Raw genomic sequence first — 27,804 nt, forward strand, 5'->3', positions numbered from 1 at the left:
ATATATATAATTTTAAGGGCCAATTTTTTTCTGTATCTTACTGATTTCTCGACATGAATTTAAAAGTATTTTCTTACATTTATGAAAGACATGACTTATTGCATTGTAAGACAATTCAGAATCTTTTAATTTCTATGTGCAATTATTGAATTGATTTATGACAATATTATTTTATCTCCTCCTTGCTGTTGTCAATGTTTGTGTAACAGTTAAGTGATAACACGCGTTACTTTTATTAATAAACTAAATCATTTAACCAGTTACTGCCTTCGCAAAATTTTATATGGAATTGAATGTGTGTGGAGTTTTTATCATGTCCTTGATATTTAAGAAGAATTGATGTTCCAGAATTATTATTGGACTGAAGTGAATCAAAAAAATAATAATTGAAATCGAATCAAACTGAACTCTTGTCGTTTGAGGAAATTTGAATCGATACCCAGCCCTACAAATGGTGCAAAACAAATTAGTTTTTGCAGCGGCATAAGAATACATGGTTAAGATGGCAGTCAGTAACTGCCGTAGTGATGTTTTTTTGGGATATTTGTAAATTTTGTTTATCATGTAAATATGTACTGTAGGTACAAACTGTTGGTGTTACACAAGGCTCAATCGTAGGTCCACGTTATACTATTATATTATGTCAAAAATACTTGCCATTCCAATAGAAAACTAGTGGCATTCCACAAGGCTCCCTACACAGTCCACAAAGTTGTTATTTGATTGTTGTATATTAATGGCCCAGAAAGATTTTTTCATACAAATTTACTGTCATTAATGACAATTATTACATTAGCATAGGTTAGAAGAAATACTGTGACCCCTTCCGACAAATTTGACCCCGGCGAATCGAGCTCCTCTCCAACATGCCTCTCCGTTTCTTCAACGCTAGTTAAGTGACAGATTACTCTAAGCACATTCCAACAAATTTGATGTGTGTAGTCTCTGTAGCAACAGAAATCCAGCCGCACACGGTCTTCCTGTTCAAGGACGATGCATCTGCGGCCAGATCTGTTTCGTGTACGTGTTTCTGGCTTTCAGCCATTCATCATTTCAGAAGCCATCTCCACTTCCAATATGGTGGCGTCGCTCAGCACCGCCGGGCCACAGGCGGTGATTTACTATCCGCGCCGTTGGGCTGTCATCGCGTTGCCATGTTTGCAATGCCGCGATACGCGCAGAACCCTCCCGATCGAGCGTGCTACGAGACCCGAGCCGCGGATGTGGTTGATTGCGTAAAGAGCGGCGATTACTTCACAGGCCAGTGCGACTCGCTTGCATGATTGAAGCAATTGTTGCTCGTTCACTGTGTCGAGTCAGTGTGATGTTTTATCACTTACACAAGCGAGGTAAATGCTCACTTTTGACTCTGTCATTGAGGTATTATTGTACATTGGGGGCCTCGTATTATGACGGTCTTGACATAAATTAGTACGTTAATTATGAGTTCATTTAAAGTTCCTTTAACGGCACTAATTTTTTTAACGCGCGATTAATGACCGCCCCTGTACTGGGGGAATTCCAGTCACAACACAGCATATACACGTCTACGTCAAAATTTTGCAGTAACAAATTTAATAATAATGCATATATTTGTGGAGGCTGGGGTCAAGTTGTATTTTATAATTTAAACAATTTGCAGAATTTCACAAGTTACTTCATTTTAAAGATTAGATATCTCTTATGAAAAGAAAAATGTACTGAGCTGTCACCGTCTTACAAATGCAATTATGCCATCTAGTGGCAGAAAAATGACCTCAACACAAATCAATAAATATCCCACTCGTTTTTTAATTTTATGAATTATTTTGAAATTTCTGTATCAATAACTAAAAGGTGCAGCCATATTTCTATTAGTTTAACATTTTTTCGCACTTTAATGTTAACAAGAGAATGAAATCTTAGAAAACAATATTTTATTGTACATTTAGAACAGATATAAAATTTGCGATTAATTGTGAGTTAATTATTGAAGGCATGTGAATAATTACGATTACAAATTGTAATCGCCTGACACCCGAAGTTTTTAAACAGTTTTATATTCATGGCCTCAAAGTATTTTTCATACAATTATTTACTGCAATTCTGACTTGACTGACGTTAAAACATTAGTGTAAGTTTAGTGGTAGACTACGGCTCGAGTTATGCCCACCACCATAGAATCGGAACTCCTAAACAAAGGACCCTTGATAGCGTGCAATGCCACGTCATTATTCGTGTCAAATTGTGGAGCAACCATACGTAAAAAAAAAAAAATATATCACACTTCCCAAAAGACTGTTTACGTCCCTCTGTAGGTGCTGCAGTTTTGGTTAGCAACTGTGGACTTTGCAAATAATCGCGAAAAAAGATTTATCACAGCAAGGCTGCTACATGTCATGTGATCAAGCGTTTATTTGTGAGAACTTTGCCACATACCACACAATCAGAACCACTAGGGCGGCGCCCACATCTTATTTCTTTGTGACTATCAATTGGAGCGCTTTTATGTGTTTACTTTCCTGGAATAAAATTAAACACAAAAAGCCATAATGGCTTTCCAGCCACCTGTGCTAGCAGGACAAGTGTTTTTTTACACAATGCCCCCACCCCCCCTTTCCCCTCAAAGCACCCCCCTTGCCACCGTTCAAACTTGATAATGCCAGCCCATTGTTTCACAATCGCACATTTATTTAATAGCCTCTTCAGCGAGGAAGCATTTTGGCAATTCAAACCAACCCGGGCCGACTTTTTCAACACATTACAGCCAACACAAAATATATGTTTTTTTTGGTTTAGTTTTTTTTAATAAACAAAAAAACATTTTTGCAGTTTGAAAAGTTATCACCAGCACCCGATTTTGGACGGCGCGCTCCTTTTTAATGGCTGCCTTCGACTTTACAATGACGATGCGGACCAGCTGGTCTGAAGGCCCATTTCATCTGTTAGTCTTACAGCATCAAGTTCAACACTTAAAGGAGACGTATGATGCTTTCTTTTTTTTTTCCTCTCAGCGATTTCAAACAGTTCCAGTGTGTCTTAATAAAAAAAGTATTTGACATTCTTTGGTCAGAATCTATAAAATTAGGGATGTTTGAGACAACTCTTTATCAGACCGATACCACTAGTACTTTTTATACATAAAATTTTGAAAACAAACAGTAAAAAGTCATTTTACAAGAAAGCCTTAGATATCCCAATACACGATTTTTCTTAACATTTCATGAAATTAATGGAAATTTTCAATTATTCTCATTTCTAGTTTATGATGGCCACAAGATGGAGGCCAATATAGCGGTCGCTGTCGTGAGTACCAAATCCTTGAAATAAGGCCTGGTATCACGGTTAAAAACAGCTTCTGAGGAAGGCGGCAGTGGACGCCGAAACTAGTAAAAGTAAACAAACCCTTTTTGTCTTTAAAAAGAAAAACAGAGACTTTTTTTCCTGATGAAAGAAGAGACTCTAATCTTTATTTTGGTAGGTTCCGTGTTTTTATAGCAATAGAACACAATGTTCTGTGGGACTTGCAAAATCAGTCAAAATCCAGTCAAACAGCCGGGTGCGAAGGTGGTTGCTTCAGTGAAAATGGCTGGGGGTGAAGGAGTTAAAAAAAAAAAAATCTATGATTTCAAATTTCAGCCTCAATCATAGCCACGTTAATTAGGTTTGTGGTAAAGCAATCTGTTTGTAAATCCGTCAAGAATTCGAGTTATGACTATTTAAGTGGGTAAATGTCTTAAAATGGCCGACGAGTGACAACGGTACCAACTCCACCTATCTCTCCAGATCCAGCTTGTAGTTGTACTTAAGGAGAGTGTGAGTATTATTTTTTTCCCCATCTCTGCTACCTTTGATTTGAGGTGACAAAAATAGTTTTAGCGAGTCTTTCTAATGGCCTTTGGCAGCTACAAAAGAAGTCAAATGGGTGCAGACTGGTGAGAATGCACTTATTGCTACAGACGGTGCACTTTTTGCGTCATTTAAGCTGCCACCGAGAGTGTAAATACGTATAAAGGGACTGCGTGCCGAGTGGAGCGCAGTAACTTTCAATGCGCTCTTTGTTCAAGTAGTTGTAAATCAATGTTTACTTTGAAGCCCAAATTATGAGTAGAGAAACAACACGTCGACGGTTGACCCGTAACTTTCAGACATTTTTACATTTTTAAACTCGTCAGATCAGCAGCCATCCATCTTGGTCGCGCTGACGCCTGTGAATAAAAAAGAAACATTTGTGCCGCTGTGAAAGAAACGGGAGCATCAGCATCCTTGGGGACTTCTAAAGAGCCAGTGTGTATAAAGCTAATTTTCATTTCCATGAAGCAAAACACAATTCAGGAGATTATTTCCCGCAGCAGCAAAAATGCAGAACATCATATAAATCACATTGCGTTAAAAAAAGCCCCAGAATAAAATATTCCGCTTCCCAATTAAGGTGCCGCCGGCTTTTAAACTCAAATGATCCTCGTGAAAGTGTATGTGTGTGTGTGTGCGTGTGTGTGTGTGTGTATATCCCTCACCTAGGCACGTCAGCAGAAAGCCACACAAACGCTTGTGAGAGTGGATGAAAAAGAAATAAAACTTGTCAAACATCACACATCAGAGAGAAAGTGTTTAAACTATGCAAGTGCGTCGTGTTCTTTTTAAACGGCAATTACTTTTTTAGAAAGCGGCACGGTGGCCTAGTGGTTCGCAATTCCGTCTCAGTTTTCTTAAGGATTTGGGTTTATCCGACTCTGATTCCTTCCTGCATTAAAAAAAAAGAAAGAAGATAATTTCACTTATGGGTGGACTCACTTTTGTTGCAAGAGGTTAAGATATTGTCTGTGGTGTTGTTACAGTATTTTGAGGGGTCCAGTAAATGTAATACAATACAAGCTTGCATCACATGACATTGTTGCAAAGTCTCATTTCTTCAGTGTTGTTCCATGAATAGATATTTAAAAAATATATATAATTAAATGTGAGGGGTGAAGACTACATCGGTGATGCGATTTTATATTTTTATTTTTAAACACCAAGTACCACCTAAAAATGGTTTTACTAAGTGTATTTAATATTATTGTAAGCCACTGCAAAAAATCTGGGCAACTGTGCAGTAAAAATACATAAATATATGAAATAAAAACTATATATATTGTTTTATTTTCTGCAAATAATTCATGCTCTAAATGACCATATTTAAATACGGCATTTGGGATTCGTGCTCTCTCCTACAAAGAGCAAAATCTGATCATTTTGCAGTGGCCACTTAATTTCTTTCCATAGCTGTATAGTACATACATTTATTTTTACATTTATATATTTTTTATTGTGCTATAAATATATATAAAATATTTTGATTATTGATCATTATAGTCATTTTTTAATTATATCACAGTACATAAATATAGTATAATCATAAAATTGTCCCCAAAAAAATGAAACGTGAAAATAATAAAAAATTTTACCCTTTCTTTTTGTCTTGTTTCTTCACAAATATATTACTGTATCTTAATTAGATCAGCAACATATAGTACAATCATAAAACTGTTTTCAAAGAAATTTACAATGTGAAAATAACTTTTATATTGTACTTTTTGCCTTGAGTCAATAACTGCCACTGGTCACAACATTGGGTACACCTGCTAATTCATAACTGCATTTGCTTCAGTGGATATCGTGAACACATAACTGTTAAAAGTCTTATCATACACTTGAAAAGTAAAAAAAAGTTCAAAGTTACTAGTGCTACTAGGATGCCTTGTTTTGTTTTTTCTCAATTGTATTCATTCATTATTCATTGATCATTTGTGTTTTTAATATTTTTTAAAAAGAAAAATCTATTTGTAAATCCAAATACCTTTCACAACAGATCACGTTGCGTGCTTGTAATTTACTTGTTAATTAAAACATAACAAAACAAGCAGATCGATGTGCAATTACACCCGGTGAGACGGAATCGCGCGCCAATTGTCTGTCGCATGCTCATCATCTTCGTCCTGTTTTGTGGCCGCTTGCTGGTTAACTGGGTTGTTCTTTGTCATTATGGAAATAAAGAAGAGCGACAACAATTAAACGCCAACTGCGGCAGTGTTGCTCATTCTTGTTGTCTGCATCACAACGCTATCAAGGAATTAGGAAAACAAAGCGTTTTTGTCTTCAGCGAGCTTGGCGGCACAGAAAAAAAAAAAAAAAAAAAAAGTGCTCAAAGTAGACTGAGCAAGATGTTTATTGGCATCTCTTTCAAAAGATGCACCAGGTGGCATGCTTGGAAGTTTGAGTTGGAAAACATTCTGTGCTTCATTTGCGAAAACTAGAATGAAGCCAGAGAAGGCGCAGGTACAATGCGGAAAACCCACTTGCGATGTCGGGAAGAAAAAAAAAAAAAGTAACCCGGCTTCACTGACGGACTAAAATGTGACGTCACTCTACAATGGCGACCCCCTTTGGAAACCCAGACGGTGAATGGTAAGACAGTAAGACACAATTTACTGGAGTACAAAAACTAGATAACTTTCGTCATTCATAAATATTTGACTTCACGTAACACAATGTATGTGACAGTATGCCGCTATCTCCCTGCATGAAATGATATGGCAAGCTATTGAACTGTGCGCAATGCTTATGAAATAAGATAAAAACAATAAATGAAGCAAAATTTTGAAAAATAATATGTATTGGGTTTTTTAGACTTCTGCATTCCAGCAATGCCGCCCCAACCGAAAAAAAAACCCGACATAAAGATACACGTTATATCTTGTATTATGTTATCATTGTCACGTTTTGAGCAAATAATTGGTGTAATAATGGTATATTTTTGCTAAACAGGTCAAATTAAGTGGCTGAATCAGCTATTGAACTAAGGTGTAAAATATAGCCCATCCACTATACAGTGATGTTATGAAGAAATATTCCAGGTGTTAAAATGTCTGAAAAATTGGTTATGCTGCGTTTTTATAAAATGTTTTTTCCCCCCTCTTGGATAAAATGTGACAAACACCGTGACAACATGTGTCTTGTGACTTGACACAATCTCGTAGCCAGACAACCTCATCATAATAAATATCATGTCCCCGAAGTCAATCCAGCATCGCGAGGAATTTAAATGGTAATGAGACCGACCGGGTCGCAATTTTTACACAATTAATCCCTGTACAAATTAATCTTGTTGACAGGATTTCAAAAAATAACGTCAGGCAGCTATCGCCTGATTTGCATGATTACCACGTGAACTTTTTTTTACCTCGATGTCATGAACTTCTCCTTTTCTTTTTGCTTCCCGGGCTGACTTTGTAAAGTGGAAAACTTTGGGCCGAGCACGTAAAATTAGCCTTGCTAGAAATGAAGCCATCTTGACATATTAGAAGACATTGTAGAGAGTTCATTATGTTATAATTTCATGCTGTCTTCACTGATTATATATACGAGGTTGTCCAATAAAATGCATCAGACGTAGCTGGACATAAAGATGTGTTAAAAAAAAAAAAGGGAAAAAAAGAAGAAGCTGTATGCTGCACTTTTGCCCTGTAATAACCCCCCTCAACCCTGAAAGGCAAATTTTGGGTTATTTGAAACTTTTGGCTTGTAAAATGACTTTATTAAACCTCCCATTGGGTTTGTTTCTCAGAAACAGCAATAATGTCCCCGGGTCGATTTTTAACCGTTACAATAAAAGTGTAGAAAAGAAGATATTATTAACTCCATTAACGCTCACACATCACGCTTCAATGAGAATAATCCACTTCTTTGTTACCATTCTTTCATTTTCTTTTTCCTTTATTTGTTATAGAGACACAACGCACACTAATAAACATTTCAAGAATAAATTGTAAATGCATCCAATTCTAGCCAAAAGGCTCACTTCCATTAACAGTCATTAAATATCTCTACATGTAAAATAGAAATACAGTAAGTTCTTATGTCATCCATTATTCAAATGTACTTGTGATTTCGCCCCCGTTTTTTTCCCTTTTAAATTATTTTTTTTATTTTTTTAAGAACGTCATCAGTCCAAACGAGACAGTTCGTCTTGTTCTGGGTCAAAGTGACTCACCGACATTAAGTCGCAACAAGAGAAAATCATTTTAATCTAATATACTGATCACACTTATTAAGCCACGCAGAAATAGTTGGGTCAGTTTGACCCGAAACAGAGATTTTCTGGTAGTGCTTTCCTGACGCAGATTTTCGATGTAAGTTTATTTTCTATAAAAGGTAGTTATGGTTAACACCCCCTTAACACTGAAGGCACATTTTTGCACTTGTCCTTGAAACTTTTGCCTTATGAAATGGCCTCAAAAATCCTCCTGTTGTGTTGGTTTCTTAAGAACAGCAATAATGTGCCCAAGTCATTTTGACCCAGTGCACAAAAGTGTTGGAAATGAAGAAAAAGAAAAAAAGAAAAAACACCAACTTCATTACCTTTCACAAATCATGCTTTAGTGATATGATTTTTCCATTAAAAAAAAAAATCTACAATGAAAAGTCCTAGTAATAATTTGTGTTATTGATTACGTAAATGTAATCAGTTTTCATCATTATTGTACCCCCCCCCCCCCGCCCCCCCCCCCCTCTATGATATGATAGATTAAAACGAGACACCTCATCTCCCTGTTCTGGGTCAAAGAGAACCACTGAGTGAAAATCGGGACAAAATGAACTTTAAAAAAAATATATATAATATACTTATCACACTTATTAAGCCAAGCTGACAAAGTTCGGTCAATTTGACCTGCAACATCATAACAGGAGGTCTTTAAAACGAGATTTCCTGGTAATGCTTTCTTCACACATGTAGTATTTTTTTTCTCACGTAAAAAAAAAAAAAAAGAAGCCCCAAACTAAACTAGGTTTAGTTTGTAGGTTGAATCCCTCAAAAATCAACAAGCGCATTTTTTCACCTGTAATATCTATAATAGATTTAACGGTATGCTGCTGTTAGGTCATTAACCAAAACAACAATATTATGTGAATTTTTTTTTTTTTTTAAGGGGCGGCGGGTCGATTCTCTATTTTGAATCAAAAACTAGCCGTTTCTGTGCTCATGCCAAAGCCATGTCAAATATTTAAAATATTGCTTGTGGCACCAGATAGATGCATTTCGGTGCCTAGCAACTAGGTTGAAGTAAGGGGAGGAGCTTCATTTAGCCAGTGCACAGCCAAAAGTAGGCTATACATGCATCACGCAGATACTACATACAGTAAGTACAGTTATTGCATTATATAATAACCGTTTACATTTTTACATGTTTTATGTAAATTGTTACAAGCTAAATGAAACAAATTAAACACACAAATCAATATACCACTGTGCATTGAAATGTTAAAAAAATAAATAGGCAAATTATTGAGGGATACACTTGATAATTATATTACAATAATGAGATGGTCTTTGGGGAAAAAAAAATCTCTCCTAAGGGGTCCCTGTACCCCAAAAAGTTTTCAAACCCCTGGCATAGCAACAGCTTGTTTACGTTCCAGAGTGCTCACACAGAAATGGAGACAAATCCTCGCGGTGTGTTTTGCCCGCTAAAGAAATCCATTTACCAAATGAAGTGTAACAACTAATGTGTGTGCGTGTGGAGGAAAAAAAAAACTGTGCTGCGGGCTTTCAAGCTTAGCAGAGGCGTGACCCCCTCCCCCGCCCCCCAAAAAGATGACCGAGCAAGTTCAGTAAACAAATTATGCCGGCAAAGAGGCAACGTCGCTTGGCCCGCTGAGCACCAGGCAATTTATTTTAGCTTTCTTTTTGTGTAGCTGTTGCATTTACACGCACAGGTTTGACAACCCTGGTTGTAGGTTATGAGCAATAGAGTCTCAGATGAAAAACATTAGATCATGGAAACCTTTATAAATCAACAGTAAAATCATTCATAGCTCAAACAAAAAGCAATGGTTTGATAGCAAGGAGCATGTAGCTTGCCTCGTTAGCACCACAGATGGTGACTATAGCCAGCCAGTGGTAGCATTATGTTAGCATTGTTGCTGCAAAGAACAGAATATAATGACTCTACGGAAAAAGTTACTTACCTTGGAGCAGACAAAGGTGTGATTGATTGATTTTTCAGTGAAATGACCAAACTGGCTGATGTGCGTTTATCTGGGGAAAAGGGAAATAAAGACTGACTATATTTCATTAGAACAAAAACAAAAGGCAACTAAGAGCACGTAGCTAGCCTTATCAGCACTACCGAAAAGTCCTTGAATGCGCCTTGTCAGCCATCAAAAGTGAACCTGAAAGTTTGTGCCAAAAGGTGAGTTTAATTATTTAATTTTGTTTGTTTAAAGTAGTGCATATGTTTACGTGACGTCACTTCTCCTCGTACTAGCATGTTATTAAGACTAGTATGCTAGCTCATAAACTGCCGAGCAGTCATTTTATGTAACATGAGTTCATGATTATGCACAATCATGATGCTAGGTGGATCTTGTTAGTGTCATCATTTGGCATCAATACACAATTACAAACCATTTTCCTTATTGTAGTGATGGCCCAATAATTCACAAGGTTTTGCTATCCGTGGCAGGGTTCGCTACCCCCAGAGAATAACGGGAGGTTACTGACTGTACAGCCAACATTCAAATGAAAAAGAAGAAGAAGCTAGCCTTGTTAGCACTATAGATGGTAAAAAGCCATCACTTTGGTAGCAAAGCGTTTTTTTGGTAACGAGCAAGAAGAAGACCATTACATCAAAGACAATGCAGGGATAGCTTACATTTTGTAGCAGATAAACTTGTTGACTGCATTTATCTCGATCAATTTGATCCATTTAAATTAAAAAGAGTCAGACAGTGTCTGTGATTGGTTCGTCCACATTTCAGGGTGTTGCTCAGTGAAGGTCATTTAGCTTTGATGGCCATTATCCATTTATGTATCCAGCTAACTAAGCTACATAGCCAGCTATAGAGTCCAAAGTGGCTAAAGAGCGATTTGTTGTGATGGAGCAAGATCGTACAAACTGACTTATGACTTGCCTAAAGTAAAGTCTTTACTCAAGTTACTTGAAATTTAGTGGGGACTTGACTTGCGTGATTTGTGCCGCAGTAACTTGGGGCTTGCTTGAAACTTGACGGTTAAGACTTGAGAAAGGCTTACTTATGACTAGCAAATATGTGACTTACTCCCAGATCTGGATGACATATGAGAGATAAAGCGGAAGCCATTGATCGGTCCAAGACATAAAAAGGTGGTTACATTTCAGAGAAGCTTCCTCGACCGTGTGTTTTAATCATCGGAAATGAGAGTGACACCTCAGCAGCATGAAAGTAGCAATCAGTGACACCATCTCATGCGTTGGGAAACTCAATTAGCACAAAGCGAGAGGTAATGCAACGGCACTCCTCTTTAATTTCAAGATTAAAGCCTAGTAGATTCTCTCTCTCTCTCTCTCTCTTTCTCTCTTTCTCTCGGTCATGTCTTAACGGCGCAGAGATTCGCCGCGCCAGCACAACGGTGACAATGGAAGCCGACAGCCACGAGAATCAAACAGATGACAAAATAGCAAAAAAAATAACATCTAAGTGTGCGCGTTGGACCTCAAAATGCTGCTTTAATCTCGGCAAAGAGGACGCTTGTGCTCCATGCGCCTTGAAATTCTTTTTCATCTTATTAGCCGAAAGACCCGAAAGGGCCGTCTTTGGCTTCCCGAGAAAAAAAAGACATCAAAAAGAAAAAAAAATGACACTTTTCTTGAAAAATCATCCCCCTTGCCTAAAAGCCCGCCACGGAAGAAAGTGGTTCTACAAAGTGTCCCTGGAGGAGTTCATCTTCTGCAGTCCTGAGCTGCGATGCCATCGATTGCCGACGTTCCTAAATTCGTCTTCGTGATAGGTGACAGTCGCCCCCGAAAAAGCTTTTGATGAGCTTTCAGTTGCGAAGTTGAAGAAAATGGACTCAAGTGAGACATTTGTGTATCAACTTGAAAGCGCGTCTCTTGGATGTGTCACGAAAAGTCTGCAAAAATGAAGCAAAAACGATACAGGACTCAATGTGTGCTTATTTTTTTTGCAGTACTGAGGCCTATTCAAGTAGGACAATTTTGTTCGAATTTTAACATTTAAAACATTTCCCAGTTATATAATATAATAATATATATAAAATAATATGTGACGTTCCTGGGCCAAAATATTCCTTCCATCCATCCATCCATTTTCTTAACCGGTTATTCCTCACAAGGGTCGCGGGGTGCTGGAGCCTATCCCAAACGCCTTCGGGCAGTAGGCGGGGTACACCCTGAACTGGTTGCCAGCCAATCGCAGGGCACACAGAAACAAACAACCATCCACACTCTCAATCACACCTAGGGACAATTTAGATAGTTTAATTAACTTGCCAAGCATTTCTTGGGGATGTGGGAGGAGACCGGAGTACCCGGAGAAAACCCATGCAGGCACGGGAAGAACATGCAAACTCCACCCAGGAAGTCCGAAGCCCTGACTTGATCTCACGTCTTCTGCACTCGGAGACGGACGTGCTAACTGGTCATCCACCGTGCCGCCCCCCCAAAATATCCCAAGGACCGCAATCATTTTTCAACTGTAATGTATTAATTTTTGTATAGTCCAATGCTAAAATACGTGGACTTAGTATAAAGCCTTGTGGAAGACCACTAGTCTTGATCGACAGTATTCATCTTAATGAAAAACACTTGTAGGCATACAGCATAAATAATGAAATGAAAAACAGTAATTACAAGATTAACTGAGCCTGCCTCTAGAGCCACAAGTCCATGTAGTCTTACACCACTGCACAAAATCGTTGCAAGTGCATTTCATGTCATTGTAAACTGAGGATCCCTTGTGCAAACAATGTAAATAGGCACTTAGACGTAATATGTTCCCTTTAATATATAATTAGCCTCCCCGCAAATCATTAACGTAAATGGAGAGCAGTGGAAAGCTCAGTCATATGTGAGAGGGTCGCCGTCGTTTATCGTCGAACTCAATGCTATCTGGGATCTGCAGAATCGTACCGACACATGCCTGAGTGCCCATGCAGGCAGGAAGCAAACAGTCGGGCTTTTAACATCCCAGGAGGAGCTCAAGGTCGAAGCCATCCAGGAAAAATGGATTACAATGGTGTCTAAACAGTCTCCAGAAGCGCGCAGAAGCTTTTATTGAATCTCTACCCAAGTGTCTTTAAATGTTCCATCGGGGAGCTCACGTGTGACCATGTCATGTGAGGCTTACGTAACTGCAAACATCCCCTGCAGTCGGTCGCACGGAAAATGTTGTCTTCAGCTCAGTGAGGCGTGCCAGCCTCTGACAGCCATTACTGCCGCTTCCTTGTACTACTGTGAGCATGAATACCATTTCAATGACTTGCACACTGAAAAATTGCTCTTAGAAACAAAGTGCAACGTAATGAAATGAGGAATATGCTAATACATTTAAGAAAAAATATCTGCCAGTGCAGTATAACGGGAGCATTTCCCTTTGCAAGATAAAAAAAAAAACCAAAAAAAACAAGTGAACATATACTGCAAAAACAAAAATTCAACCAAGATTAAAAACCTCAAATATATCTGATCCGCACCTGACCTGAAGAATCTAGAAGTCTTTGGAAAACGATTGTCTCAGGCGCATCCTTTGCCGCCGCCGTCTTGACTGTATTCGGTTCAGCAAACCGATGCTGACTTCACGCTCTTAATGCTATTCTCCTTCAACCTCGCCCCCGGTGGTTTGGTTTGGTCACGCTGCCCACTGATCCCCTGGGGAACTTAACCGAGAGGTTCTGTAACTTTCGACCTCGTGAAGGCAGAAGGGGTATCAACCGCGGACCTAGCAAACATCATCAGACCTGAGGTTGTCGACTGACTGACCATCGTCTGTGACATGGCACAAGATCATGACCGTGCTTGGGCTGCTTCTGTCCAGGATGCCGTCTCAACATCAACAAAAACAAAGAAATTATCGAAATACTCTAGTTTTACGTCATTGGGCTTGTTTACCGAGTCAAATTTTTTTTTCTCTCTAAACAAATTTTTTTCCCCACTGCTGTAGACACTCCATCCTTGTCGCTTTTGGTCACACCGATGAAGACCCGGAAGTACATCAACCCGTTTAAAAAAACAATTGAAAAAAAAAAACTGTTGCATTATCTTGCAATCATTGCGAGGGAACGCAAACGTTTTTGCGAGGGAGCGCAATTTTTGCAAGAGAACGCAATGGGGGAATGCTAATTTTTTTTCTCCCCTACCATGTCACCGTAATAAGCTCGGTCGGTGTCAAGAGAACAAATATTAACCCATTAGTAGACAAGAGCCAGAACTCTTTGAGAATAATGGGACGTGTTTTTGCATTATAGTCAGTCCTAAAACCTCTCATCAAGGTTTTTAAACCGGTGTGTTTATACTACCTAAATCTTCCTTTACAATTTTTTTTATTATTGTATTTTATTTTAATATAACCTCACTCACAGCCAGTAATAAAAATATTTAAGGGGGAAAAATGCTTGAAGCAAGTGAATTGTTCAAACGCTAAAACTACAAAAGACCAATACAAAAACAAGAACAAACATATTTTGCATTGCTTTGAGATATTTACTCTTTGTTAGATTTGGGTTTTTTTGCAGTGCAGCCTCCAAACAGGCCAAGCCTCACCATTTTTTTTTTTACTTTAGTAAAAGCCTTCGCGGGGTGCCGCGGAATGGAGAAAACAAAGTTAAGGATTTTGGTTGAACTCGACTCGTGCAGAGACTGCGGGCTAATGTCAGAGATTCTGTAACAGATTGCAGCCAATGAGAGAGAGTGAGCAGGGACGAGAGGCAGCGTCGGCGTATTTATTCATGCAGAAATTGGCGAGCGTGAGGAGGTGAGATGAACATCACAGAGCATGAAGGGGGGGGGGATTTGTTTACACTTCAAAGCATCCACTGGCTCAAAATCCTGACAGGATATTTTTGCCTCTTTATCTACTACTGCTAATATGTACAGAAATCAACCACATATTTGCGGTTCACTATTTACAAATTTACCTATTTGTGTGGGGGGGTTTTCTTTGTGGAACCTATCATCAGCTATTCACGGAAAACGTCACCTATGAGTGTTGTTGGATAAGTGTCTTGAAATTTTGTGGGAAAAGTGTTGTGGGATCATAGTCTTCGGTATATTTACATTAACACTATTATTATTATTGACCTTTTTGGGAGAATTTAATTCTTACTCAATAACAGTATACAAAAAAAATTGCGTAATTGATGGTTGTTTTTTTTTCCTAAAATTTAATGGACAGTTTTATAATACTGTATATAATTCTAATATATATGAGTTAGCTGGGGTAAAAAAAAAAAAAAAAGACATCGCTTACATCGCTCGTGTTGGATTTTCCTCCCTATCTGGCTGCTCTCTTCCACTATCATCTATTAATATGCCGCTCAGGGCAACAACAATGAAGGCTCGAAGAGACGAATGCCACAAACAAGGAAGGCTTGTTATGCTCGCATTTATCCTGCACGTTTCCGCATACCTCAAAAGTTTGGGAATTTTTTTTCCAGAATAGTGGCAGTCAGCGCTCCATCTTAAGTATGCAAAAAGATATTTAATCAAGTTATTTGGCTGAAATATTCTGAAAAGACGCCACGCGCTATCTGCGATATGAGCGTCATTTATCACAAGTAATGTGGTGCCCGTGTGCTTCATCACTTTTCTTACCTTTTTATTCTTTGGTCACATTCTGCAAAACTCGACAGTAAAAAGTGACATTAGACAAAAAAGTATCGCTCTGGGTGCCATATTTCTTTCTCTTTTTTTTCTTCTTTTCCAGGTCTGTTTCACTGAATGGCGCCATTATCTCGTCAAACGGTAGATTAATGTTACAAATTGATAATGAGAACATTACGGTCGGTTTTGAGTAATGATAGTACAGCACAAATCATAAATACAGCCACAAGTACCTAACTGGCCTTTAGCGTTAGCTCATGTTAGTAGCTTGAAGTTGGCATTTTGCTAAACGAGCTAATAACAACAAACCACCATTTTGCAAGAAATATGGCCAACAAAATGTTACAATTTATCCATCTTTCTACTCTGAGAAAGTAGCTAGCCTCGTTACCTTGATTGGCGAAGCTTGTTTGAGCCCATTTCTGGGATAAAACCCCAAGCAGAAAACTGAGAGGAGCTTCATCCTCAAGACAAACCATCAAGACTGACATTTGTGCGATGTTATTTTTTTTTTCTCTCAAACTGCATCCAGGTAGTACAAGCTTCAATTTTCTGCTCCAACTGTTCAAGTACACATTCATCAAACAGCTCAGCACTTGCTTTGGCACAACGCTGTGACAAGGCACAACTAAGACACCATCCAGTCTAATAACTGTCAAAGGTTATGTTGGAAGTGGGGAAACGGAGCTCAAATTCTCATGTGGAGAATCCGCAACACGTCAATAACTCTCGGAAGTGAGTTTGACATTAAATTATCTCTGAGTGCAAAATATGCCTGGGAGCAAGTGTGTACTATTATTTTCTCCATTTCTTTGGTAAAATGGCTTCTTTTTTTTAGGCAGTCTCGGGTAGGCCACACAAACAAAAAAGCCTCAAAAACCCAAGCCCAAAAAACACTGGAAGACTTACAATTTGGTTTGAGTTGTTTTAGGGCAATTTTGGCGGTTTAGAGATGGGTCCACAAAAATGAACTTCTCAGAGAAATGTTTTTCAATCGCTACCAAACTAAAATTTTTAACATTTTGTGTTTGATAACGACCCATGAAACACAGTTTCATAATTCAGCGCATGAAACCAAATTAAACTTTGTAACATTTAATTTGGTGGAAACATTTTTCATGGATAGACTCACAAAAAATGTCTCAATTAAGGCATAGAAAGTCTGTCATTTTGCTTTGAAGTATCCATTGTAAGGTGCATTTAGGACGTTTTCAGGCGTTATCCATAAAGGAGCTTGATTCCTAGCAATGATCCAACCAAATTCCAACCAAACAGACCAAATAGATGGACAACACTAAATTGCGACATATGTATTATTTCCAAAAGTAAAAGTAGTTTATTGAAACTGCTTACACTTGAGTGGGATTTTCTGCGGGTTTCAATTTGACAGTTCTCGGAAGGCAACGTCCTCTTAATTTGTCCAATAAAGATAAATTTGCAACACTTTATCTCCCTCTGCACCACACAGAGAGACAATAACATTTTAAGACAAACATTTTATGCCAAAGAACATTTCGTTTATGAGCAATAAATAGCTGGAAATGAAACAGGTGTACTTTTCTGCTGCCGTAGGTTTTGTTTTCGCTCCGGGCAGTATAGTAATGAAGTGAAAAGCCCTTAAAAAAAAAAAAAAAAAGTACACAAGTAGTAAACTTTGCAAGTGATGACTCTTGTGAAATGTCTAAAACGAATTGATTGGAATTCTACATCCAAACAGATTTAGATCTTTAATTAGTTTGGCGGCGTTCGGCCAAATGTAAATTAGACATCTGACTTTTGATGGCGTCAAGATGTTGATGAAAGATTCCCACGGTGGCCCCTGGCAATGGCGCACCATTGTTTGCTGTCCAAAACTAATCTGATTATCACAATTGAACTGCAGCAAGCAAGATGTGTGCGCGTTAGAGGGCCAAATGCAATCTAACGCAAATCTAATTGCCATCAAAGGCCATTACAGTAGTTTTCTCTGTTATTTCTTTAATTGAAGTCCAGCAAATTACATTTGATGCTATCAGGGATTTAGCATTACTATCAAACTAGCAATGCTTCCAATTTGCAATGACCGTCTAATGAGTGGTGATGCCATGAAATTTCAGTGAACTCCGCTTGTGTTTAGAAAGGCAGTATAATTGTGACATGACCAAACAGCAGGGAATTTAAAACAGGAGTAATATTTTCTCCTAGTTCCAAGCAGTACTTGACTAGCAGCGTTTTGGACCACCTGGGCGGTTATAATAATCCAGTTAGGTACGTTACGCTGCGAAGGTGCCTGTCAACATAACACCCGTACCCCCCCCCCCCCCCCCCCCCGAGTCATTCTTCTCTTTGAAAGACACGGAATGAGGTTATGAAGGCGACCCGCGAATTTCCTCTCATCACGACTTGAGCAGCAGCATTTCGGACCAGCTGGAGAGTCTTCGGGACTTGCTGCTAATAGAATTACAATAATTCAGCCTAGAGGTCACCAAAGCGCAAACTACTTTTCACCGTCAGTGTGAAGTGAAAAATGCTGTCCTTGAAACTTTTAGGTGGGAGTGGAACGATAAATTTGATCAAAAGGTGACGCCAAGGTTCCCTCCGGTGCTGCTGGAGGCGAGCCCAAAACCATCTTAGAGCAGCCATGTCATTAAAGACCTCGCCTCTATGGTCTTGGGAGCCGAGGACTATAATTCCAGTTTTATCGGAATTCAATAGGAAGAAATTGCGGGTCTTCCAAGACACTGTGGAAGTTTTGATGGCGCGAGTCATCTGCCTAACAGTATGAGTTAACAAGAATGTATTTTTGGTAAAACTGCAAAAGGGAAGGATCTAAAGACAGAACAGTAATGGTTCAAACGTAGACCCCTGTGGAACATCATGACTGACTTTTGCACAGTTTTTGTTCATGACATTTACGAACGGTAAGCAAAATAAATGCTAACAAATTACTTCACTTACTTAAAAATGCTTTTTCGGTTCATATTTAACTTTTACAGAAGAGGAATAGGGTAAGTGAAGAGAGAAAAAAAAGTTGTCAGGATTCTAACTTTATTCTCAACATTCTGACTTTTAAATCAGAATTCTGACTTTAAAGGTAGAATTCTGACTTTATTCTCAGAATTCTGACTTTCTGATTTCCCCCCCAAAATTCATAGCTCTATGTCACAAAGTCAGAATTCTGAGATTAAAGTCAGAATCCCAGAGTTCTGACTTTATTCTCAGAATTCTCCCTTTAAAGTTAGAATTCTGACCTTAATTTATTCTGACTTAAATCTCAGAATTCCGACTTTCTGACACCCCCCACAAAAATCCATTGCTCTATGTCACAAAGTCAGAAATCTGAGATTTAAGTCAGAATTCTCACTTTAAAGTCAGAATTCTGAGAATAAAGTGAGAATCCTGCCAACCTTTTTTTTCTCTTCACTGGCCCTAATCCTCTTCCGAAAACTTTCAGTGAGTCACACTGTAAAAAATACAGACATGTAGTCGTTTTATTATTTTCATAATTTAAACTGTTCAAGCTGTTACTGCTGCACTTTTACGTAACAGTTCATGTTGCACTTAACAAATACGGTAACAAAAGATTTAAAAATGTAAGAATCACGAACTCTAGTCTTGTACATTGATTCTATTTTAAAGAATGTCAACAGTGACGGCATACGCAAAAGCTACCTGCCGCGCTCGAGCAGGCACTTTGCAACGTGTCGTCGTCGTCGTTGTTGTTTTGACACGGGCACAAGCCATCGCAGCCGCTCGGACCATTTAATCAATCTTGGCAAACCCTCAGAGGCTTAATGAATGTCCCTGCCAAGTTTCATAAATGGGGATCAATTATAATTGATTTGGCAGTCTGATACATTTATTAAAGTGACATCCATTTATTCGCCCGCTCACCTGCCTGCGCCGCCGGGCCAACGAGCGCGGCATCTCATACGTTATTCCAAGTATCACTTTCACATATTTGTGCAATAATAATTGGATGAAGATTCAATACTCCATTTCTCAAAATGTTTACATGGTTCTACGATTGGCCTCGCAAAGTGACGTGTCGTGATATATAGTGGCATAATAGCAGAAAGACGATTATGGACAAGGTGCTGCAAAAATGCCGCAGTGCCTTCGTCGCAGACATTGGAAACAAAACATTTCTTTGACGAGCAGTAGGGAAGAGGATGCAGATGGCACACATGGGATCAGATCACACATGTCCCAACTAAGTCTTGAGTTAAAGCTTCAAGTGCCAAGCAACTTCCAAGTCATTTTGTCTTGGGCAAGTCGAGTCACATTTTGAATGCAGTCTTACCTGCCGTATCTGGTCTTCATTAAGATAGTGTAAAAAATCAGGGCTGTCAAAATTAAAGAATTAACTCTGGAGATTAATTAAGTCAAATTATTTAGAGCGTTAAAAAAATTTACTCCGTTTTATTTACTTCCCGTTACGGCCTACAAGCTCCAGCCAAACTTAGCCACTGGCGCGAAGACGGACAAACACGGACTATAGGTAATTTTACTTTCATTTTTACTTGACACTTGTTGGAGAAATCCCAAATAATTTATGCACTTTATTAAGCCAAATTCAAATAGCATATTAGTTGAATGTCTTGGCGTATCATCCTCAAGAGTAAAAATCCACAACTAAACCTTGAAGTGAGAAGTTTTGAGAAACAAAATGGCCTGTAAAGCTGAGTATTTTGATCGCTTTGTTTAACAGCTGTATTTTACAGGAGTATTCTATTCAGGGATCAAATAAAGCTATAGACCAGTCTTTGATGACAAATATACTTGATGTTTGATGATTTTATATTCATCCCAAGATTTTACTCAATATATGTTACAAGCTTTGTAAAAGAAAGTAGAAGCAGAAGTAGAAAAATGTGATTCATTGCGATCAATTACGGAAAATTGTGTGGTTAATTTGTTTTAAATAAATACTACAAAAATAGTTATTCCTCAATGTATTTTTGATTTTACTTAATTGATTCATTTTTAAAACTAAGTTTATACTATGTCGGGTTTTTAAACTAAAACTCCCTTCATTGTAAAACATTTATCCCATGTTCTCTTTTAACACACATTTACGTCATTTTAAAACCAATAGCTGAATTAATTTGATATCTTATCTTTAAACAGAAATTAAGTTTCAACGTTTAAGTATAATCTACATTCCTGAACTCCCAAGTCAAGTCTTCAGTTGTTTAGTTTTCAGTGAGTCGTGTCTACTCGAGTCCAAGTCGCAATGACTCGAGTCGCCATCTCTGACAGACGGTGTTGCGTATCTGATACAACCATAGAAGTGCAGAAATTGGTGGGTCACCTTTGACCCCACCCCCACCCCACCGCATACGCCCATTCCGCCACCATTACTACCTCCAAAACTGCCATATTAGTAGGTGACGGTCACATGTCATACCACCTCTGATGCTGGGATGTTAGTACCCCTGAAGTGAATTTGGTCGGTCACCATTGTCGTCCCCATTTTTTTTTGTCAGTAACTTTCACACAGAAAGAACAGTGACATTTCCGTATTACAAGGCACTGAGAGAAGCGAATTGTTTTGCACAGTTTAGGTCAGGTGATTGATTCTTGCATTAACCATGATCGTTCAAAACCAAAATGACAATAAATTGACTTTTGTTCAACAATCACATGATTTGTTTCCATGAAAAATTATCTTCTTGTAACGCAAAAGACAAAAGTACTGAAGATGAGAAAGTGTTCGCAGAAAGTGAAGGCCATGCTTCAATGATTTCTGTGTCGGCGCGCGTGTGTGTACACTGCAAATTGTCTTTTTTTGCACTGCGACGAGCCAAGAGCGAGACAGATGGTTGGCTCTCCTAAATCCTCTCCGATCGGACGAGAGGAACTACACACCATGACTTGTGAAGGACGATAATCAAGATGTCATTCCAAACATTTGTGTCGTTTTTGAATTAAATGCCTCATGTTAGTGACTTTTTTCTTTTTTTCTTTTTTTATTGTTAACACTTATCCCAAAACGACCCTTAACCCCTTATGTGCTTTGTTGGCCAGTGCAATGAAGCAGTGATTTCAGGTGAACTGTAATCACGCCTCTGAGTTCTAATTAGCAAACTAAACTAAATTATGACATCACCTTTACTATCAACAGCAGTTCATGTATTCATTTACATATTTATCTTACTTTAGCAGTGTCTTACTTTTTACACAACTGGGCACAGATTAAAACAGTGAAACTCTCCAGCACCGACTTTGCAGTTGCTTCTGTTTGACTTTTGCCGATTGACCGTGACCCGGATGGCCGAGAATCTACACGAACAAATCGGATTTTGTTCCAGCCGGCGAGCACCCAAAGCTATCAATTTTCAAGGGTATATAACTGAGGTCAGATGATGAAAGCTGTACCTGTTCCTTTCCAGCCTCAGTATGGTTCAGTGTCAGAAAACAAACAGCACTCAACTCTTTTCTGATAGTCAACTAATTGTTGCGGTTATCACTATCGTCAACTGACACTGTCACACGCCCCTCCAGTCGAAATTAGGAGACCAAGATGTTCTCTTTTTTTACAACAGGAGTTAATTGCTGTTAAGCATGCCATGAGAACTGTACAAAAATACAGAAAACACAATATTAAAGAGCTAAATAACAATAGAATTCTCATAGAGAATATAAAGATATAAACAAATCAAAAATCGCTTCCATTTGCCATTCAGGCTTGTTAACATCCACTACATATGCCTGCTAATGCGCTAACGACGATAGCATGCTAACGGACTAGCGTTACTTCCAAAAGGCATCATAAATAGTAACAGAAAGAGTGCAAATGATTGCAAATGTGTTACCTCCTGTACTAGAGAGGAGTAAAATAGCTTCTTCCATCAGTTACGATTACAATTCTTCAGACTGGCTTGCGATACTCTTACAGGAAGTTAAGTAGCAACGCGTCAATCATTACTGTCCCCACACCATGCACATAACAAACATTGGTCCCACTCTGGAAACAAACCCTCAAATAAACAACATTCTGACAAACACATAAAATAAATCTTGATATTTATGATATAATCAATCTGAGAACATGTTTATTTTATTTTTTTAAAGCTGATCCTAATGGCAGCTACAGACACAGTTTTAATGACTTTGATATCTGACTGTGCTATGTAAGCCGCGGTATGTGGGCTCCTCGGTTTTCGATGGAATTCCCTGACTACGGCGGTGACATAACCTGAATTGGTATGCAAGTCAGAAACCGCTGTAGTCTATCACTAGCCTAGGCTAATGTAGTAAAGTCTGAATTAGTGTAAAATTTTGTACAAGGTAATACATATAAAAAAAATGAAAACCAGCAAAAATGGTAACTCAGTTTGCCTTCTTGTGCTATGTGACAACTTAGCGACCACCCATTCTTACACCGCTACACAAACTAGTTTGGAACCTTGAATTGTGGTATGTTGTGGCGATGTGACCTGAGGATACTCAGTCTTTGTTTTATCTACAGTAGCTTTCTACACCAGACAATTTTCCATATAAACCATAAAATTACTAAAATTCTGTGGACTGAGTAGTGAGCTTTGTGGTACGCCACCAATCTTCTACTGCAATTGCAAGTAATTTCAACATTTATAAAGAGTATAATGCTAAAATAGGTGGATTTAGCATAGAGCTTTGTTCAACGTCGCGAGTCTCTATTTACAGTAAATGTTTTTATGGGAAAAACACTGTTAAGCTATAGATATAAATTGTAGTAAATGTAAATGTGCAAACGAATTCATTGGTCACCAATCGCCACATTGAAACATCATATGTGGGCACAGTTGTAAATCAAGGACCCTGTATTTTTTGTGTTTTTGGTGCTTTAACGAATGCAGAAAACAGAACACAGCAAAGGGATGCAGCGTCTTTAGCTTTCTGGCGCGGTGCCTTCAGGTGCCTCCGAATATATCTGGACATCATGAAACTGTTTCCTCTTTCCCTCCCTCTCCCTGGCGCCATTTTCTAAGCGGCTGCTGCTGCGTGTGTTTGTGGGTCGTCGCGTTGCTCTCGGTGATGAATTCGAGCAGCACTGAGGTCAGCGCCTTAGCCTTTAGCTGACTCTGGAGCTTCACAAACAGTATGTGGGGGAGGGCAAAATCCTGTGAGAGATGTTCAGCAGCATTAATGAGCATCCTTCTATTAATACAGTACCTTGTTGGTTTAAATTGTTAGGGACTATTTATGGCTTTGTGTTTATGTTTATGGTTCATGTGACACAATTGTTTTGGCAGCATAAATTAAAAAATTATTATCAACAACAAGGTAGGAGACAAATAACAATCTGCAGCATCTCATCACTTCTGAAATATTTTTGGAACCGGTCCACAGGCTATGTGGTCTTTGGCAGAGGTGACAAATCCAGGTCCAGAAAGTAAAAACCCTCCCACAGTTTGGCTTTAGCCCCTCATGCTAGCTAGCTCCTTAGCAGGTAAACGAGCACCATGGGAGATAGCTAGCTAGATAGCTCCCTAGCAGGTAAACGAGCACCATGGGAGCTAGCTAGCTAGCACCTGGGGCTAAAGCCAAACTGTGGCAGGGATTTTACTTTCTGGACTTGGATTTGCCACCTCTGGTCTTTGGTGACTATCTGGTGCCAGAAGGCATCAATTTGGTAACCCCTGAACTCAATAAATCGGCTGCAAAAGAGTAATACAGAGTCTACCCTCATTTAAAGTAGCAGAGGGTTGCTAACATGTTGCTAACATGATTTGAATGTAGGCTCACTTCACCGCCCTCTGCCCCCCACCTCACCAGCGCATGGCGCCATATCAAGGCAGCTAACTAGATTGCTAGCATGATTTTTTCATGTTCATCGAAGAGTCTTGCCATAAACGAAATAAATGTTACCGGTTTGATTTTAGCACGTAAATTCAACTAAAACATGAGGTGAACAACTTAACTTGTCGTGCCTGACATCACCTGTTTTGCAAATTTTGCCTAATTTTTTTTAAATGTTGCTAGATTTTAACATGAAACAAGATTTGCATGTAGAAGGCTCTCTGCGATAACGATTGCCGTCTTTCGTGATACAGCATCAAAAACGAAAGCACACTCAACACTTGGGAAGACAAATAGGCCTACAGCCTTAGAAAAGTGGTAGCATGAAGTGAATAGCAATGTCATAACTTGCTTTTTATTATTAGCACTTAAAAGTATGGAATATCTCAAAAACTAGAGCCAATGGGCAAAACAAATGTCTTTTTAGGATTCAGCAACATCAAAATACACCAAAACATTTCAACTTTCTTGGCACACAGACGCCACAAAGGAATGATTTTTTTTAAAGATCATTTGAATAATATTTTTGCTTTCAGGTCATAAAAGGTAGAAAGGGATAGAAGATGGAAAAGTAAAAACAAGAAATGAGGGAAACATAAAAACTAAGAGAAAATAAATCAACTGGGGGGGGGGGGTGTTCTTATTTCAGGTTATTTCATGTATTCCATCATTGTCAACACAACCGCATGAGATCTGTGTCACTTGGAATGCAAAGTACATGGAAAAAGACAGCCGAAAAAATGGGATACAGGCGTGCAGCGCAAATCCGGACTAAGACAAAATGGCTCCTCTCATCCAGACGCGTCTTGATGTTGTTGTATTGCTGAAGGCATACAGAAGAGCCATGTTTTATTCAAGCGTGTGTGCATGTGTGCGCATGTGTACATGAACACCTCATCCGGAAGACCTCGTTCGAAAGGCTCAGTGTGAGAGCGCCACCTGTTGGCGGCCACGCGTCACTGCACATAGAGAAGAAGGCGACCATCCGAACGTGAGGCCTCCATTTTTTTTTTCCGCCACGATACCTTCCCATTTTCCAAATGAGTTCTGCCGTCCTTGCGCAAAGCGCGCAGCCGCGTGACATCAACTGTTAAATAAGCTCCCGAGCCACGAGTCGCCTTTGAGGAGAAAGCAGGTGAAAGTGTCTCCTTTGATTTCCATGTGAGCATATTTCCCTTTCTAATGGAGGACTTTCAAAGACCTGCTTGAAGACACACGCACGCACACACACACACACACACACACACACACATACTTGCCTCTGTGTATTATGAGGACATTTTTTCCAAACCGGTTTAATTGTGTATTACAGGGACACCCCTTTCTGCTAATGCCAGAGAGATGGGACTTGCACCCAAAATTTTTTTTTGGGGTTGTCCAGGAAAATTTCACTTCAAAACTTGAAAAAACTCAACACACGAAAAAAAGAAAAACCTGAAAAAATCCGTAATTGTGAGGACATAGATAATGACCTAAATAAGCCACGCCCATTGCAAAAATGGTAATTATGAGGACCAACTCACATTACAAGGACAAAGTTTACACAACACACAGCAACCATGTCACTGAAGTGATTTGAAAGTTCTGGCATTCTGACTTTACACAAACTAAAATGGCATTGATGTGTAATGACTTACCTGATATAAGGACACATTGTTGTACATAACAATACTGTGAAATGCAAAGTCATACCTGATCTGTCCTAAAATTGTAAGTTTTAACATGGTGCTCATGTTACAACTTACAATTTTAGGACAGACTGAAACTGGTATGTTAATAAAACTGCTTCTTATGTGAACAGGTTATCTAGGTCAAACACAGCTTTGTAATGGATAAGCTCGACATGAAACCAGATGCAAAAGAGTCAGTGAACATTGAACATTTTATTCTTTAAAACATGACTACCTCTCATCTTAAAGGATGAGCAGTTTTCTCATAGCTCATTCCTGAAATACCTTCGGATTTCTGAATTTCTGAAACAGGTTCAATGTAGGAAGTGTCCGAAGTACTGTGAGAATCTGGAACATATTCCTCTGCTAACGAATCCTCACTTGAACTGGATACATCAGCAACCTAATTTTTTAAACGAAAACAATTATTACATACATACATACATACACATATTGTCGCTGTTCTGTGAAAAACACTTCCACCATAGGAGCTACCGGAGAGCAGCCCGCGACCTAAAAATGGAAACGTGTTTTTCACAGGACAGCAATGATATCCATATATACAGTAGATGCACACATACTTATGCATATATACAGTGGCTCTAAAATTAACCTGCCAGATGCGGGTTAAAATTCATTTTGGCGGGTGGTCATAAATATTTACTAGCTTTACTTCGCTGTTACTTAGTGATGTTACACTCGAAGTAGAAGCTTGAGAAAAGTGTCGAGCGCTCGCGGCAGAAGTAGCTCCCGCCATTGATGGGCTAATGTGCTAAAGTTAATTTACCAAAGGTCTTCATCATCAAGCAGTTTTGCATTTTTTTTAAACGGGATATGTGCCAGATGCTGGAGCAAACTAGAAAAGCATTTAGAACCTAAAGTTTGTGCACATACTAAAGATTATTATAAATCTAGTCACATTTATTCGAAAGATGAGATGAAGCATTTAACAAGAGGGATAGTTAATATGCTTAATCTATGGCATTGCCCCTAAAACAGATATTGTGTGATACAGTCCTTCAGTTACAGTAGACTTTTCTATTTTACCGAGTCAGACAGTCGTTAAGATTGAGACAATTGCTCAACATTTAGCTGCTTGCAACTAAAGATAAAGGTATAAACATGGGTCATAATTTATCCTCTTGACTAAATTATATTCATTCAATGAAAATGCCTGCACTATTAATTCTGGTTGCGTGAAACAAAGATCCATTGCAGATACAAATAACACAGAAGATAAAATACCCATCATGCCAGTCCATTCTAGTGCAGCGAAAGGTCCAAAACATAAAGCACATTTATCCAAGCTTGATAAAGTAAATTAACTACCTGATGTTTACACTTCTGTTTAAAAAAATAAAATAAAATTGATAGCGAGTTCATCTCTAAAATCCACCATAAATAAATTAATGGGAACAAAAGATCACTACAGTGCATAATCCAAATCACCAAACTGCCAACAAATCTTCAATTTGAGATATTTTTAATGTTGACTTGTAGGAATTTTAGTCCCATACAAGCTTATTGTTGGATACAATATTTTGAACGTCTTGGCAATACACATTGCATAAAAAATTGTTGTGATTATATTTGTTAGTTATATAGTTCAGCCCTAGCATCTACTCTACACTCTTCACTCCTAACGTCTTGCTTCTGAAAACTGATTTCAACATCAATATTCAAAAAGAAATCTCGTCACCTGGTCAACTTGGTCTGTGACAGCTACGTCTTCAGCTATGTCTTCAGGTTGT

General features: G+C 38.7%; 1 protein-coding gene and 1 long non-coding RNA gene across 6 annotated transcripts in view; both read right to left on the bottom strand.

The window, feature by feature from the left end:
• The window catches only part of LOC147171601 (uncharacterized), a 74,866-nt gene that overhangs the window by 30,612 nt on the left and 16,450 nt on the right, over positions 1-27,804 (bottom strand). For all 4 annotated transcript variants that reach the window (XR_015095638.1, XR_015095636.1, XR_015095637.1 and 1 more), the window contains exon 2: positions 9,988-10,057. This is a non-coding gene — a long non-coding RNA (uncharacterized LOC147171601). The remainder of the gene's footprint in view (positions 1-9,987; positions 10,058-27,804) is intronic.
• The window catches only part of LOC147171602 (uncharacterized), a 13,910-nt gene continuing 11,717 nt past the window's right edge, over positions 25,612-27,804 (bottom strand). Inside the window, exon 8 of one of the 2 annotated variants that reach the window (XM_086079817.1) lies at positions 25,612-26,456. In XM_086079817.1, coding sequence (XP_085935943.1) covers positions 26,292-26,456 — 165 coding nt within the window. In that variant the 3' untranslated portion in view covers positions 25,612-26,291. The other variant, XM_086079818.1, reaches the window with a different exon arrangement.

Source organism: Leptonotus elevatus, chromosome 7, assembly GCF_054856555.1.
Source record: "Leptonotus elevatus isolate MCC_2025b chromosome 7, RoL_Lele_1.0, whole genome shotgun sequence".
Lineage (NCBI taxonomy): Eukaryota > Metazoa > Chordata > Actinopteri > Syngnathiformes > Syngnathidae > Leptonotus > Leptonotus elevatus.